The following is an 18,279-nucleotide window of genomic DNA, read 5'->3' on the forward strand; positions in this document are numbered from 1 at the left end:
TTAGTGTCCCCAGAACGGGGCAGTCTCTTACCCCTCATCCCACAACCCAGGCAAACACCACTCTGAAGCATTCATCCGCTGGTCCACCCGTGAAGCATTTCTGCACGTAGGTCTGGTTCAAAGACAACGGGCAGCCATAGACTAGCATGTGGTGGACCAGGTCCAGGTGCTCAATCATTGGCTCAATCTGAGATCGATAGAGAGAGAGGGAGACATGGGAAGGAGTATGGAAAGGTAAGAGATGTTAGAAATCTTTATGGATAAACGTATGACGTAATTGTAAAATGCTTAGACCATAAAATGAAAGTGCTTAGACCATGAAGTGAAAGAGGGGTAATTTACACAAATGATGTGATTTATCCTGTTGAGCTTTGGCACCTTTGTGACCTTGCAGTGGTAGTATGTACTGTATGTTTGACAGGGACAGTAATTGGGAATGGAAGAGGAAGTACTGTGTTAATACTATGTCTTGCCAGTCCATTTTGTTCCAGTCACATGTTGTAAGCTAAGTTAGCTAAGCTACCTCCTGATATCAATATCAAATCAATTCCATTTAATTCAATCATGTTTGACCCATTCCTGCCCAAGAGTAAAGTAAAATACAGTACTTTACTTCAAACTAAAAGTCCTGCTGTGGCTGACCTAGAGGGACAACATGATCCTTTTACAGGACATCATGTGCGTGAGGTCATTCTTACATTCTCCCCAACAATAATTGATGTACAGGAGCCTGTGTCTGGGAATGAACTTGAGTGAACTTGAGTTAGGTCACTCTCCTCTCCATGGCCAATTGAGAATTCCAGACGGAATAAAGTACAGAAAGCTGTCGTCGAGTCACCACTGACAGCCTTAACCCACGTCTTTTTTGCTTCCCATTGTTTGCTGTAGCTGCACAGTCTTTTCTTTTTTGCAGGTTTATCCATATTTCCTTGATATGCCAAACCGACTGAACAACAGAAATTACTTTGCAGGAATTGGCGCGTTTACGCTATTACTGTGATTTGAGGAATATACTGGACAAGGGCGATCCCGTACGACACAAACAAATTTAGCCCAATATAAGGGACATCCCGGCTAGTACGAGACAGTTGGCAACCCTTGCTTCACTGGACTTTCCAATAAGAGGAGGGGGGATAGAACAATTTACATAAACATACAAGAGCATAGAAGAACAAAAGATACAGGTTGACGACTATGTGTGAAGAAAAATACTATAGTAGGCAGAAGGCCACTGCCGTGAGAAAATATTCTGGCCCAAACAATGGAAGGTACAACACTTGATATTACCAATGAATTAGCCACTGGGGCAATTGACATTGGATATTCACCACAACAGGCGCTTGAGGCCGTACCAATAAAAGGGGTTCATTCAAATGTTATGTTTGATATCTTAAATTAAACGTATATAGGTACAGTATTTAGAAATATTAACGTAGTTTCTATTTCATTATTATATATTCAGTTTTTTATGGTGTTACGGTCCTCGTTACAAATGTATTTGAGCACGGCTCTTTCTCTCACTCAAAATTGTTGCCCCCCTCTGTCATGGTGGTATCGTCCCAAGATGGCAGCCTCCCTGTTTTTTTTATATTTAAAAAATTATTTTTTATTAACAATAAATCAATACATAAAGCACACGAGGGAACACAAGCATACATAGATTACAAACAATGGACAATCGAGCTAGGGGGTACAATATCACATTACAATTACACAAGGACCTTAAGGGACATGCATATACTTACAATTCTAACAGCTTTTTTGTTAGTAGAGCATTTAACCGTCTTAAAATACAGTTCAATTTCTTTTTGTAGGATACGAAAATGTGGTTTTCTGTTTGTAAATTTACATTTGTGTATATGAAATTTGGCCAAAAGAATAATGAAATTAATTACATAAAAATGATTCCGTGGCAGCCTCCCTGTTGCAACGCTGTTTAGGAGCTGTCAAAGTTATCCATAAATGTGGGACTTACAGTTTTATAGGTACATATTTGTATATGTAAAATATAAGTATTTAAGTCAGTAACATTTGCTATCATTGATTGATTCATTTTTTTCCGAACCATTTTTTATCTTTCCAAGCGAGTAGCTAGCAGGCTAGCCATATGGCTAGCTACCTAAAATCAATCCATTCTGACATAACTTATAACTGTCTAAATAAGATGTATATTCTCCCGTTTGTTCAATGATTGACCTTAGTATTTGCTTGTACTGAAATCGCAATTAATTGCATTGTGCATGTTACCTTCAGTTCCAGCATTGTCTACCCAATGTAACTTGTAATCATTATTGTTTATATCCTACAGGCAGAAGATGTCTACTTTCAGCAGCATACACAGACACCAAATTATGGGGGGAGAGAGAAAAAGATCATCAAAATCTGGGTAAACTATCCACCCAATACACTCTTTACCAATGATGTATTGTTCATTACTAATCATCCCCTTTGTCACTACCCATCACAACTAATAAAAAGTGGATCTCAAACACAGCTGTCACACATTAGCTGTCAAGTAAGTGGACATGACATCAGTTGTGTTTTAGTTTTTTGAAACCCATGTGAATATAGAATAGACATTCTGTGCATAAGTACCCGAAGACATGACAACTGTAAGTCGATGACAATGTCTATGAGTGTCTGCACCAAATGAACACAGGAGGGCAGTGTTAGCTAGCTACGTATTGACAGTTACAATACTGTGTCATTCATACTGTAAAATGCTTCAAGGGTTGAAATCATATTTTTAAATGGCAGAGAGTTTGAGCTTGGACTAGTTGTTGTGAAAGTAAAGCTTAATGTGAGTATGCCATTCTACAGCATTGATGGCCGCCTTGATGGACAGGATTTATGACCGAAACTTCCCTGTCAGCTCTCTGACAGTATCACGGGTAAGAGCGTGTTAGAGTGCAGAGAGATTACACCCTTCTAACCCAGATGTCAGCCTGTTTCTCCTTTAGAAAACTGCTTCATTGTCATATCTGGTACATTTAGGCTAAAACAGAATCCGATGTGTTGGCTAAAACTAGGGTTGCAAAATTTCAGAAACTTTCAATAAATTCTGTCGTTTTCCCGAAATCCCGGTTGGGGGATTCCTGGAATAAGGGGGGAATAAAAAAGAAATCTGAAATCCTCCAACTAGAATTTCTGGAAAACCAATTTATTGAAAGTTCCTGGAATTGTGCAACTCTTGCCAAAAACAGAATCCAATGGGCACCCTAGCTAATATGATTTATGTTCTGCTCAACCTGTAGTCAAATTAGTGAAATATTCATCCATAATTTCTCTGTGTATTTTCTTTTTCAGTTTGTTGACAACATATCATCAAGAGAAGAGGTTGATCAAGCAGAGTACTATCTTTATAAGTAAGCCTCATTTGCATGCCCTGTAAAATCATTTCTTTGTTAGGGTGTTCACTTCCTGGTCTAAGTTGCTTGCTAATCCTCTATGTGCAGACCTCTGTTTTGTCCTAGTCTTTTTTGGCCTGTTTATGTTCAGTCACATGCATGGTTCTTTGTTCTGTGCTGTGTTAGAGCTTTCCTGTTTTCCCCTTCTGTGGAATCTGTTTCTTATGTGATTAAAATATTTACATGAATATTGTGATGCAAGCCTATAGATTAAGAAGCGATTACACTTGACTTGACCCATCTATCATAAAGGCATCATAATAATTACATAACAAAAGTCATAAACATTCATGTCTTGTTTGTTGTTGTTTTTTAATGTTTGAACATTTCTCTCCTGTAGATTTCGCCATAGCCCAAACTGTTGGTACCTCAGAGACTGGACCGTCCACAGCTGGGTGAGACAGTGTCTCAGATACGGGGCCAGAGACAAGGCCTTACACACCCTGAAGAACAAGGTAGTTCTACATTATGCCGAGCAGAGCCATAGAAGTAAGGTTCCACAAACTGTCCTCCATTTTGGCGCACAACTTTCCATGGCCATACCATTATTTTTTATTCATTTTTTAATTAGCCTTTATTTAAACAGGGAGTCACATTGAGATTAAACATCTATTTTACAAGAGAGCCCGGTATACATCACAATAAAAACATAATAATAAAGCATACACTTCAATATGTGTATTAATTTTTTTATTTCACCATTTATTTAACCAGGTAGGCCAGTTGAGAACAAGATCTCATTTACAACTGCAACCTGGCCAAGATAAAGCAAAGCAGTGCGACAAAAACAGCAACACAGAGTTGCACATAAACAAACGTACAGTCAATAACCCAATAGAAAAATCTATGTACAGTGTGTGCAAATGTGGAAGAGTAGGGAGGTAAGGTAATAAATAGGCCATAGAGGCGAAATAATGACAATTTAGCATTAACACTGGAGTGATAGATGTGCAAGTAGAACAATGTAGAAAACAATGTAATTCAGCACACAATAATGAAATACATATATTTAATAAAAGCAATCACATTCAACTACATAATCAATAATGTAAACTGCCTGAGTGGCACCACACATGTAACTGCAGTGAACTCTGCAGATTGTTTCACAAATTATGTGCAACACAAAACAAATATTTTCCCAAATCTGTGGAGACTGAAGGGATCTCTAATGTTGTCCATTCCTGAGAATGGGTTTGGTAACTTATGAGTCTTATTAACTTAATTAAGGAAGTTACATATGTTTGGTGGTGGCAGGTAGCCTAGTGGTCTGAGCGTTGGGCCAGTAACCGAAAGGTTGCTAGATTGAATCCCTGAGCTGACAAGGTAAAACTCTGTCGTTCTCCCCCTGAACAAGGCAGTTAACCCACTGTTCCTAGGCCGTCATTGTCAATAAGATTTTGTTCTTAACTGACTTGCCTAGTTAAATTTAAAAAATATGGAGGCAATTTCTGTAAGATTTATTTGTAAATAAATAAAAGAGAATGTAGCTCTTTTTACAGACATTTTTATACAGACTAAAATGATAAAAGTCCTACAATTGTGCTGTGATAAAACATATTGTGGAATGTTAGACTGTGTCCAAGGGTTTCAAAACAGAGGTTGCCGCATGTAAACAATATCACCAACATCCAATACAGGGAGAAGAGTTGTTTGAACAATCTTTCTCCTATTATCAATATGAGGCATGATTTATTTCCATATAAAAAAAAACATATTGGATCTAAGCTTCTTAGTCAGATTTTCATATGCGTTACCAAGGACAACTTGTCATCAATCCAGACACCCAGGTACTTTGGGTTAGAGCCAATTTGGGCTCCATTTGTTGCGCAAATATGCAGGTCCTCCGGGTCAACATTTTGTGACCTGGAGAGCAGCATAAGCTTGGTTTTACTTGTATATAACACTTAAGATCTGCAAGTGATTTCTGAATTGAATCAAAGTCATGCTGAAGTTCACGAATGGCCTGCTGCACCAAGGTGGCACAGAACCACAAAACTGTGTCATCTACATAGAGATGAATGTTACAAGTATTAACAGTGTTTCCTATGTCATTAATATACAATGTGAACAATAATGGACCCAAAATAGAACCCTGGGTTACACCTTTTTGAATCTCAAGAAATTCAGCAAAACTGAAATGGGGCGATAGTTGTGGAGATAATTATTCCCCCACCCTTATGGAGTAGTAGCACATATGCGGATTTCCATGCTTTTGGAATACTTCCTGATAACAATGTTAAATAAAACATGTGGGATACTGAGCCAGCAATAAAGGGAGCTGCACGCCTAAACATACCAGGCTCCAAATGATCAGCCCCTGTGGATTTTTTTTGTCTAGTGTTAGCGAAGCATCCAGGACTTCATTATCAGTGAATTTCCGAAAAGAAAACTGAACAGCATTTTCATTATCATTCAATAGATTTTCACCATCAACACCCAGACTACACTTTTAAAGAGCTGGCTTTGAAATGCATTCAAATATATAGCCTGCAGAGAAAAAATGGTGATTAAACGCATTAAGGAACATCAAATCCGTGGCATTCTAACTACAGTTGTATTGTCCAATACATGGTGCCTGTTGAAAACCTACATTCTAAAGAACCTCCATTTCTGAGCTTGACTATAATATTGCCGGGGGGATTTTTTATTTTATTTTATTTTTTAAATTACCATTCTCTGTTTCTGTATTTAGGTGCAATATGGAATGTTCACAGATGATTTCACGTTTAACCTGCTGATAGATTCCTTCATTAAAGATGAAGAGTCTATGACGTCTGAAATTATTATTTGTCAAACTGTAAAGTTATCCCAGGACCCCTTTGGAAAAACTCAGTTAAACTCAACGAAACCAATAATGTACACTAGCGTTCAAAAGTTTGGAATCACTTAGAAATGTCCTTGTTTTTGAAAGAAAAGCTATTTTCTTGTCCATTAAAACATCAAATTGATCAGAAATACAGTGTAGACATTGTTAATGTTGTAAATTACTATTTTAGCTGGAAACGGCTGATTTTTAAATATGTTAACTAATCCAAGTTTATCATTTTAAAATACTAATTGATCATTAGAAAACCCTTGTGCAATGATGTTAGCACAGCTGAAAACTGTGGTGCTGATTAAAGATGCAATAAGTGACCCCAAACTTTTGAACGGTAGTGTATATTCAATATTCACACGCATAATATGTACCTTTAAAACCTAAAAAGTTTGGTCTTCTTCTGTAGGTGCCTGTTCTGTCGTGGAAGAGGTGATGCTTCAGGAGTCTTTTGATCTCCCATCAACACAGATCCTGTCCATGTATGCACTGAACAGTTACCTAGCAACCAAACCAGAGCTCAGTGTAAGTAAAGTAGCGTTCACTGCTTGGTACTGTATGTGTACCAACATGTTTGGAGAAGTTATCGTGCCAAGTACATTTGGAATGTTTGGATTGTGTAGAACTGAACAATTGTTGGAAACTTAAGGAGGACATTGTAACGGCGTTCTTCGCTGACAGCTCTGGCTGCTTCATACAGACTGACAGACTGACAGCTCTGGCTGCTTCATACAGACTGACAGCTCTGGCTGCTTCATACAGACTGACAGCTCTGACTGCTCCATGCAGGCTGACAGCACCCTGCAGACTGACAGCTCCTTGCAGACTGACAGCTCCTTGCAGACTGGCAGCTCTTTGCAGACTGACAGCTCTGGCTGCTTCATGCAGACTGACAGCTCTGGCTGCTTCATGCAGACTGACAGCTCTGGCTGCTTCATGCAGACTGACATCTATGGCTGCTTCATGCAGACTGACAGCTCAGGCTGCTCCGAACAGGCAGGAGGCTCCGGCAGCGCTGTAGAGGAGGAAGGCTCTGATAGCGCTGAACAGGCGGGAGACTCCGACAGCGCAGGAGAGGAGAAAGGCTCTGATAGCGCTGAACAGACAGGAGACTCCAGCAGCGCTGTAGAGGAGGAAGGCCCTGATAGCGCTGAACAGGCGGGAGACTCCGACAGCGCATGAGGGAAGGAAGGCTCTGATAGCGCTGAACAGACAGGAGACTCCGACAGCACAGGAGAGGCGAGGCGCACTGTAGGCCTGATGCGTGGTGCTGGCACTGGTGATACTGGAGCGAGGACACGCACAGGAAGCCTGGTACGGGGAGCTGCTAACGGAGGACTGGTGTGTGGAGGTGGCTCTGGATAGACCAGACCGTGCAGGCGCACTGGAGCTCTTGAGCACCGAGCCTGCCCAACCTTACCTGGCTCGATGCCCACTCTAGCCCGGCCAATACGAAGGGCTGGTATGAACCGCACCGGGCTATGCACCTGCACTGGAAACACTGTGTGCTCCATAGCATAACACGATGCCTGCCCGGTCTCTCTAGCCCCCCGGTAAGCACAGGGAGTTTGCGCAGGTCTCCTACCTGGCATAGCCATACTCCCTGTAAGCCCCCCCCCCCCCAATAATATTTTTGGGCTGCTTTTCGGGCTTCCTTGCCAACCGTGTTCCCTCGTATCGTCGGCTCCTATCTCCGGCTGCCTCTGCTCTCCTTAGTGCCTCCACCTGTTCCCATGGGAGGCGATCTCTTCCGGCCAGTATCTCCTCCCAAGTGTAACAACCTTTGCCATCCAACACGTCTTCCCATGTCCATTCTCCGAATAATTCATCCTCCTTTCGCTGCTCATGCTGTCGCTGCCGTGTCTTTCTCTTCGACTCCATTCTCCTATAGCCCTCTTCGCACTGCTCCAGAGAATCCCAGGCGGGCTCCGGCACTCTCTCTGGGTCGCCCGCCCACCTGTCTATTTCTTCCCACGTCGTATACTCCAAGCTTCTGCTGTCCATAACATCCTCCCTTCGCTGCTCATGCTGTCGCTGCCTGTTAACACGCTGCTCGGTCCGTGTGTGGTGGGTGATTCTGTAACGGCGTTCTTCGTTTGTAGAAAGAGAGTCGGACCGAAATGCAGCGTGGTGGTTACTCATGTCTTTAATGAATGAATCGCGGTACATTAAATAACTGATACAAAATACAAAACAACAAAACGGAACGTGAAACCTATTACAGCCTATCTGGTGAACACTACACAGAGACAGGAACAATCACCCACGAAATACAAAGCGAAACCCAGGCTACCTAAATACGGTTCCCCATCAGAGACAACAAGAATCACCTGACTCTGATTGAGAACCGCCTCAGGCAGCCAAGCCTATACTAGACACACCCCTAATCAACCACAATCCCAATGCCTACAATAACCCCATGTCACACCCTGGCCTGAACAAATAATTAAAGAAAACACAAAATACTAAGACCAAGGCGTGACAGACATAATCCTATTTATGTAGATAAGTTAAGTCTGATCCCAGCACAACATCATTCCCATAAAAAAATATGCATATGCCGGAGTTTGAATTCAGCAGCCACAGGTTTTTCTGTATAAATTAGTTATTATGCTTTTTGTAAACGTTGTGCTTGTGCTGTCTGAAGTGTGTGTGTGTGTGTGTGTGTGTGTGTATGTTTGTTGGTTCACTACAGGTCTCAGAGCAGAGGTCTCTGGGAGCAGCACTGCTGATATGTGGTCTGAAGCAGGACAATTCTACAGGCCTCAGCGCTCAACTGTTGGGTTGTGCTCTGCTAGGTATGTGTTCCTCCAGTCATAACACAGACCTGGGCCTAAATCAAGTCCTTCCTCATGTTCCTAACCCTTTGGTGATGGCAGGAGGAGGTTTTCTCTCCATTTCTCAAGAATCCCTTCTCTTCATCTTCTTGTCAAACATCATTGAAGCCAACCTCTCTCTCTCTCTCCATGCCACATGGTCTTTGCCCTGGTTGTCATGTTGTGCTGATCAAGTCTCTGATAGTTTCCTCTCCCTGCTCCTCTCTCTTTGTCTGTCTCTAGGTAAGGTGGAGATGGCGGTTGGGATCCATGCTGTGTTCAGGGGCATGCCTCTGATGTGGACACCAGGGTATCTGGGCCGGGCCCTGGCCATTATGGAGAGGGTAGCTGCCACTCCTGGAGATAGGAAACTATCAAAGGACACCGTATGTTGCCTACTTACCAATACATGTCTCAGTGATGTACTTTCCATAATTCTTCAGTTACTGTCTCACACTAACAACATTGTTAGTAACACATTACACATGTATAATAGTAACTCTTTGTAAAGCGTGCAACACGAGTAAGAAGCATGCAGTTTATACTGTAACAGAGCTTATTGTTAGCAATTTCAGTTAACTCATCAAATAACACAATTACCATATGACACAAACCTGGTGGCAGTAGAAAGCTGTTATTGTCCAGGTAAGATGTATGACGCAGTCTGAGTCTTTCTCTGCAGGGCTTAGTCATATCTGTGTTATTTATACCCTGACACACGTCAGTGCACCCTGGTGCAGCACTCTTCTAGCCCTGTCGAGTTAAATAGTTCAACTCTGAACAAAGTAATATGATTTATGGGAGTCTGGAGCCCAGAGGAAATCTGTAAGAATCTGTCCTTTGGGCACCAAACCAGGTTTGCTAGAAAGCAGGACAGTGTCAGACCTGATGACTGTGTAGGTCAGGACGGACAGGACCTATTAATTGTGTGTCATTGTCTGTTTGCGTTTGTTTGTTTTCATGTCTGTCTTTTGTCCTGATGGACTTCTGAGAGGATGCTCCAGTGTGGCTTCGCTTCGCAAGTTATTGTGTCTGAGTGCAGGTCCGGCGGTCCCAGTTGTGTTTTTCCTTACATCTCTGTGTGTGTGCGTGCGTGTGTGTGTGTGTTAGGTTGATTACCTGGGGGGCCTGCTACATGACCTCTCCTCTTCCTTGGACTCCAAGTCCTCTTCTGTTGAGGACGAGTTAGGAGGAGAGGAGGAAGGGAAGAAGGAAGAGGAGGATGAAGATGAAGACGACCAGGCAGAGAGAGAAAAACTACCGCTCTATGCCAGCAGGTTCAAGGTAGAGACTGGGCAAAGATCTATCAGTCAAACAGGGAAAGAGTGTGTATGGACAGTACATGTATGTTGTGTTATGATTACAGATTTCTCATTTTGAGAAGGTGAATAAATTGCTATTAAGCACTCTTAGTCTATAACAACAGTTACACTTAATCACTCCTTTTCCCTAGACCCCATTTCTAACCACCTCCTCTCCTCTGACCGTGTGTAGGAGCTGAGTGGGCAGCTCCAGTCTGGGGGTAAGGTGGACCCTAGTCCCCTGCAGCTGCTGGTCTCCAGCCTGGTCCAGCAGGGCCTGGCCTCAGCAGAGGGCCCTGACATGGAGCAGTACCAGAGGAAGGTACGGGAGTGGGAGGCAGAGAGGCAGCAGCTCATCAGAAGAGAGAAGGAGATGAGGGAAAGGGCTGAGGAAGAGAGAGAGGCCCGTCAGGCAGCCAAGGCAGCCGCACAATAGCGCTGAACACACAGCTGGATGGTGTTCATGGTGCATTCCTTGCAGTGTATGCCACCACAAAGCATCAATACATAGTACTGGTACTTTTTCATAACCTGTGGGGTCTCTACATCGTCTGCAGTGAAACATACATGAAAAGTGAGGGTGGTTTTTGACAAGATGTCAACTCCCCATGATAGAAGTTTGTCTGTATTAAATTATCATGATCAACAAATAATGATGATTCTTGACTTGCTTTATACTCAAATATGAACATATCAGAGAGCTTAGTTGTAGTTACATGCATTGTTACACATAAGACTCGTAACCTCTATTTCATCCTTTCATTTGTTTTCTTGAGATTTCTAAGTTTTCTTCGAAAATATGTTGTATTTCCTGTTGTGGACAGCAACTTGATGTTTTTGGTCTAGCTCCAGTCTCGTAATTGTTAAGCCTGATGGCCACTATGACCTCATGTAAGCAGAAAAGGAGGAAAGCGGGGGAAATCATGGCTTCACATCCTCCCACTCCCTTTCCTCTCTTCTCTCAGAATGAGGTGTTTGTGAGAGCACATGTAGACCTTTGTGTGTGTGTGTGTGTGGGGGGGGTATACAATCCTAGGGGAGCTGATGACTGATCTAGGGAGAACAAAGTTTGTTCTTTACACAGGCATGAATACAGTTGAATTTCTTAGCCTTATCCTGTCGCCCATTGCCACAAAGAAAAACACACCGTCACAGATCCAGATTGTAAGTGAATTGCTTGGCCCTTGTTTAGAAGTTGACAGGTCTTTATGTGTCGTCTGGAAATCGACAGTATCAACAGTGGCATAACAGTAAAGTAAGAAGTTTAATAGACGTCAACTAACTGCAACAGGCTACTCAAATACCACAGGCGTAAATATTTCAGGCTAGGCTATCCCTGTTATTTTTTGTTTGAGGGGGATAAGTAATCAATGAGGAAAAAGATGTGGCTCACAATGTGTTCATTCCACATTATGCTATTGCCCATTCATGGCATGGGCTTGGGAAACTGCCTGCTATGCAGAGTAAGATGAATATAAGGCACAAATACTTTGTCACAAACGAGCCATTGTTGTCTTGAGGCTGTTGTTTTGAGGCTCCACATTGACTCCCTGAGAGTTGGAATGTCTCTAGTTAGAATGATATTTATTTGCTAAAAATAGTTATATTCTACGAGAGTAGAATTTGCCATTTGTAAATGGCCATGTCTCGGATCTGTTCAATTTAAGTTAAATAGAAAAGTAGAAAGCACACTTGCTTTTATTGAGAGCTAAGGGGATCTGAAAGTGTGTACTAAATATTCTACTAGTTTATGTATCTTACAAAAAAATACAAATTTGCACTTTCTCATATATGCGAAATAGACGACCCATGAATGTAAACCTTGTCCCAAGCATCCCTCATCTCTATCAGAGTATATAATGATCTTTAGATTTCACCCTTCCTACATGCAATATGTGCTCTCACATTTAGCCCTTTCCCAAAAACAGTGTTACATGTAATCATGTTGAAATGGCCAGATGACCCTGTCTTCATGTGATAGGGTTAGGCATAATCAATACAGTGAGAATAGAGAGCTCACTGATCTCCTGGCAATGTACAATTTCTGCTTTCATCAGCATTACTTTAGAGGGAAAATATGGCCAGGTCATCATGGTTAGTTGATAGTTCATTATACTTTAGTGAGGATGACTAATATTCTATCAAAGCTTATCTTATCTCACAATGATTCCATTTCTCCTAACCTAAGGCCAACAAAAGACTCCTTTTGGGAACATCCGTCATTTCTGTTTAGAAGTCTTTTCTATCTCTTTGGTCATTTTTTTAAAGCATTTTGGCTCAATCAAGTATAGGCCTACTATGGAACATTTAAAAAATGTTTACTTGTCAAACACAATTTTCAAAATAAATGTGACATTTGGGTCTCAGGCTGTCCTTCCACCAGGTGTGCAAGCAGCGAGTGAAATGAAGCCAATCAGCGTGTCTGATAGTCAGGAAGTCTCTTATTCAGGTCACTGGTTATTGGAAGCTCTGACTGCGATGGTTGAAGTGCACTAAAAGCCTCAGGTTTGGGGTTGTGTCTAATTTGGAACGGTAATGTAGTCCCAAATAACTGGCCATACGTGGCTCAAACCCTGTCATGGTCTGTTTGAGATCACTAACAGCAAATTAAGAAGAGAGGATTGCCTAGGAAGGAGTAACCATCAATAATGTTCCATGTTTGAAGTGTGGTGCTGATATACAGTACCAGTCAAAAGTTTGGACACACCTACTCATTCAAGTATTTTTATTTATTTTTTACTATTTTAGTGAAGACATCAAAATCATGAAATAACACGTGAAATCATGTAGTAATCATGAAGAGCTCCCGAGTGCTGTGGTGGTCTAAGGCACTGCATCGCTGTGCTTGCTAGAAGCACATTACAGACCTTGGTTTGAGTCCAGGCTGTATCACGATTGGCCCTGGGAAGGTCGTAAATGTGAATTTGTTCTTAACGGACTTGCCTGAAAATTTAAAGTGTTAAACAAACTAATTTTAGATTCTTCAAAGTAGACACTCTTGGCATTCTTGGCATTCTCTTAACCAACTTCATGAGATAGTCACCTGGAATGCATTTCAATAAACATTTGTGCCTTGTTAAAAGTTAATTTGTGGAATTGTTTTCCTTCTTAATGCATTTGAAACAATCAGTTGTGTTGAGACAAGGTAGGGGTGGTAAACAAAAGACAGCCCTATTTGGTAAATTACCAAGTCCATATTATGTCATGAACGGCTCAAATAAGCAAAGAGAAATGACAGTCCATTATCACTTTTAAGACATGAAGGTCAGTCAATCTAAAACATTTCTTCAAGTGCAGTCGCAAAAACCATCAAGCGATATGATGAATCTGGCTCTCATGAGGACCACCACAGGAAAGGAAGACCCAGATTTACCTCTGCTGCAGAGGATAAGTTAATACCTCTGCTGCATCACATCAGGCTGTGATTGGGAGTCCCAAAGGGCGGTGCACAATTGGCCCAGCATTGTCCGGGTTTTGCCGGGGTAGGCCGTCATTGTAAATAAGAATTTGTTCTTAACTGACTTGTGATACTCCATCCCATCTGGTTTGCACTTAGTGGGACTATAATTTGTTTTTTGACATTACAATGACCCAACACACCTCCAGGTTGTGTAAAGGCTATTTGACCAAGAAGAAGAGTGATGGAGTCAGATGACCTCGCCTCCTCAATCACCCGACCTCAACCCAATTGAGATGGTTTGGGATGAGTTGGACTGCAGAGTGAAGGAAAAGCAGCCAGTAAGTGCTCAGCATAGGAGGGAACTCCTTCAAGACTGTTGAAAAGCATTCCAGGTGAATCTGGTTGAGAGAAGGCCAAGAGTGTTCAAAGCTGTCATCAAGACAAAGCATGGCTACTTTGAAGAATCTAAAATTTGTTTAACACTTTTTTGGTTACTACATGTTCCATATGTGTTATTTCATAGTGTTGATGTCTTCACTACTATTCTAGAATGTAGAAAATTGTAAAAAAATGAATAAAGAAAAACCCTTGAATGAGTAGGTGTGTCCAAACTTTTGACTGGTACTGTATTTCCAGTGGTGTTTTAGAACAATGCAGATAGAAATGTAATGAATAAGGCGTCAAAATGCTCTATAGCACACAACATAAGATCATCAATGTTCTATTAAATAAATTTCTACTGTATCTGAACTAATATACATTATAAAACATACTGTACATTAAACTACTTGTCTAAAGGAATGTTGTATGTCGTCCTGTTTAAATATGTTTTCTGATATGACACATTCAGTGATGGCTATTTAGAAACTGTGAGAAAACCTCTTGACTTCCGAAGAGTGTTCCATCACCCCTGTAGAAAACTCAGTGTTCCCTCAAACGACTGTAGTGCTGGTCCTCAAAAATGCTTCATCAACAAATGCTCATGTTATTCTATTCCTCCCCTGTGCTGCTTGTTTTCTGGAATTACAAATTGAAGCTCCCAGAACTCTTTTCTCTCTTGATTTCTAGATGTGACGTACAGATTTGTATTTGTATTTACGAAGGATCCCCATTAGCTGACTTGGCAGCAGCTACTCTTCTTGGGGTCCAGATGTAATGGGAAGGGTCAATTTTCTGCAGCTTGTGACATGACAGCATCTCCCCTGTGTGTGCTGTGTCTGTAAATACTTTAAAACATATTATAGGATAAGATGCTGCAAGGGTATGTTTTTGTTGGCTAAGCAACTCGCAGCGCTGGTGTCTCTGGAGAGAAGTGTTTATTAATCTAAAGTAATTCATCAAGAAAAATGCTGCATACTTAACCATTTAAAGCCTGCTAAAAGATTAATGAGAGCAAATAAGACCAATCTGATTTGTTTTGAGGGTTTGCAGACGTGGTGTTTTGTTTCTACAGAATATTTCACAAACATGGCAAATGTGAAAACATAAAATCTGCATTTACAAATGAGATTACTCTCATTGCTCTCTAATTTCTCTCTGTATTCCCCTTCTTCCAACATCAGTAGCCTACATAAACAGTATCTCTTGACTGGTAGTAGAATCTGACAGAAGTTCCTTCAGCCTCCAGACATGGCCTGAAATTAAACACATGCCTTTGAAGTCATTCAATTCAAACCAATGAATAATCTACTACTTCTAAACCTGTATAGCTACAGCTTTAATAACTGGATATACAAACAATGGTGTGAAGGTTGTGAAGAGAGAGCTTTGATGAAGATACTGTCTGAGTGAGTAAGTATGAGTTATGAGGGAGCCCTCAGACTCTGGAGACACAGCAATTCTACTGCCCTCCTGACGTGGTCATGATATACAATACCAGTCAAAAGTTTTTACACAACTACTGATTACAGGATTTTTTCTTTATTTTTACTATTTTCTACATTTTATAATAATAGTAAATACATCAAAACTAAGAAATAATACATATGGCATCATGTAGTAACCAAAAAAGTATTAAACAAATCAAAATAGATTTTATATTTGAGATTCTTCAAAGTAGCTACCCTTTGCCTTGATGACAGCTTTGCACACTCTCACTGGGCAACATTGAGAGAGAGGTAGGGCTACAGTACTGTAGCAGTATGTAAACAAATTAACCTTTTTACATTTGAGGAAGTAGAGTACAATCACAACACTCAATCTGACTAAAAGTGGAACTAGCAAATATAGTTGAATGAAATAATCATAAAATGATTTATAGACAAATTAGACATACTGTACAAACTGTGAGATGGGAAAGAAAGGGAGGTAGTGCTGGGTCTCGATAAGAGACTTCATTGAAAAGGGTTACTTACTTAACCTGATTAATGGGTATATTAAACTAAATGATTCATGTATTAGAATGGCGCCGAAGGAGATTGCTGCCGTTTTATGATACCGTAACCCATTGTGCTATTGTGTATGTTTTTCACGTTATTTGTAACTTATTATGCACATAACGTTTCTGCCACCTTGTCTTATGACCGAAAAGAGCTTCTAGATATCAGGACAGCGATTATCCACCCTGTACTGGAGGAATACATTTTCTTCAACGAGTCGGACGGATGGGAAGGATTTACTTCAGACGCCCGACAAGGCCCTCGTCCCCGTCATTCGCAGGAGAAAGAGATGGAGGTATCGGGGACGAAGGTCCGGGTGCCTTGTAAGGATCCTTTGCTGAGAGGGTAATCTACCGTTACCATCGGTCCTATTAGCCAATGTACAATCAATCAATAATAAAAGTAGTCAAATTATAATCACGTATTTCCGACCAACGGGACATTAAAAACTGTAATATCTTATGTTTCACCGAGTCGTGACTGAATGACATGAATCCCATACAACTGGTGGGTTTTAAGCTTGTTCGGCAGGATAGAACAGTCTATGTATATTTGTAAACGACAGCTGGTGCACGAAATCTAAGGAAGTCTCGAGGTTTTGCTCACCTGAGGTAGAGTATCTCATGAGAAGCTGTAGACCACACTATTTTCCAAGAGAGTTTTCATCTGTATTTTCCATAGCTGTCTATATACCACCACAAACCGATGCTGGCACTAAGACCGCACTCAATTAGCTGTATACGGCCATAAGCAAACAGGAAAAAGCTCATCCAGATGCGGTACTCCTCGTGGCCGGGGACTTTAATGCAGGGAAAATCTAATCCGTTTTATCTCATTTATACCATCATGTTAAATGTGCAACCAGAGGGGAAAAAAACTCTAGACCACCTTTACTCCACACACAGAGACATGGAAAAAGCTCTCCCTCTCCCTCCATTTGGCAAATCTGACCATAATTCTATCCTCCTGATTCCTGCTTACAAGCAAAAACTAAAGCAGGAAGCACCAGTGACTCTGTCAATAAGAAAGTGGTCAGATGAAGCAGATGCTAAGCTACAGGACTGTACGGCTAGCACAAACTGGGAATATGTTCTGGGATTCTTCCAATGGCATTGAGGAGTACACCACATCAGTCAATGACGTCGTCCCCACAGAAACTGTACGTACATACCCCAACCAGAAGCGATGAATTAGAGGCAACATCCGCACTGAGCTAAAGAGTAGAGCTGCTGCTTTCAAGGAGGGGACTCTAACCCGGATCTTATAAGAAATCCCTCTATGCCCTCCGACGAACTATCAAACAGGCAAATCATCAATACAGGACTGAGATCGAATCATACTACACCGGATCCGACACTCGTCCGACACTCGTCGGATGTGGCAGGGCTTGCAAACTATTACAGACTAAAAAGGGAAGCACAGCTAAATTACTTCTATGCGCGCTTCGAGGAGAGCAACACTGAAACATGCATGAGAGAGTCAGCTCTTCCCGGACGACTGTGTGATCACACACTCCGTAGCCGATGTGAGTAATACCTTTAAACATGTCAACATTCACAAGGACGCAGGGCTAGACGGATTCTCAGGACGTGTATTCCGAGCATGCGCTGACCAACTGGCAAGTGTCTTCACTGACATTTTCAACCTGCCCCTGACTGAGTCTGTAATACCAACATGTTTCAAGCAGACCACCATAGTCCCTGTGCCCAGGAACTTTAAGTTAACCTGCCTAAATGACTACTGACCCGTAGCACTCGTGTCTGTAGCCATTAAGGCTGGTCATGGCTCACATAAACACCATTGTCCCAGAAATCCTAGACCCACTCCGATTTGCATACGTCCCCAACAGATCCACAGATGATGCACTCTCTATTGCACTCCACACTGCCCTTCCCACCTGGACAAAAGGAACACCTATGTGAGAATGCTATTCATTGACTACAGCTCAGTGTTCAACACCATAGTGCCCTCAAACCTCCTTACTAAGCTAAGGATCCTGGGACTAAACACCTCCCTCTGCAACTGGATTCTGGACTTCCTGACGGGTCGCCCCCGGGTGGTAAGGGTAGGTAACAAACACATCCGCCACGCTGATCCTCAACAAGGGGGCCCCTCAGGGGTACGTGCTCAGTCCCCTCCTGTACTCCATGTTCAGTGATGAC

At 41.7% G+C, this 18,279-nt stretch overlaps 1 protein-coding gene across 1 annotated transcript; it reads left to right on the forward strand.

The window, feature by feature from the left end:
• The first annotated feature begins 1,261 nt into the window (after positions 1-1,261).
• On the forward strand, positions 1,262-11,265 carry LOC118357882 (28S ribosomal protein S27, mitochondrial-like). The gene is made up of 11 exons (XM_035735193.1): positions 1,262-1,268; positions 2,309-2,386; positions 2,821-2,891; positions 3,307-3,365; positions 3,748-3,862; positions 6,100-6,170; positions 6,624-6,747; positions 8,918-9,020; positions 9,282-9,424; positions 10,149-10,322; positions 10,533-11,265. The coding sequence occupies exons 1-11, from the start codon at positions 1,262-1,264 to the stop codon at positions 10,773-10,775; spliced, it is 1,188 nt and encodes a 395-aa protein (XP_035591086.1). The 3' UTR covers positions 10,776-11,265.
• The last annotated feature ends 7,014 nt before the right edge of the window (positions 11,266-18,279 follow it).

This window comes from Oncorhynchus keta, unplaced genomic scaffold, assembly GCF_023373465.1.
Source record: "Oncorhynchus keta strain PuntledgeMale-10-30-2019 unplaced genomic scaffold, Oket_V2 Un_contig_22751_pilon_pilon, whole genome shotgun sequence".
In the NCBI taxonomy this organism is placed as follows: domain Eukaryota; kingdom Metazoa; phylum Chordata; class Actinopteri; order Salmoniformes; family Salmonidae; genus Oncorhynchus; species Oncorhynchus keta.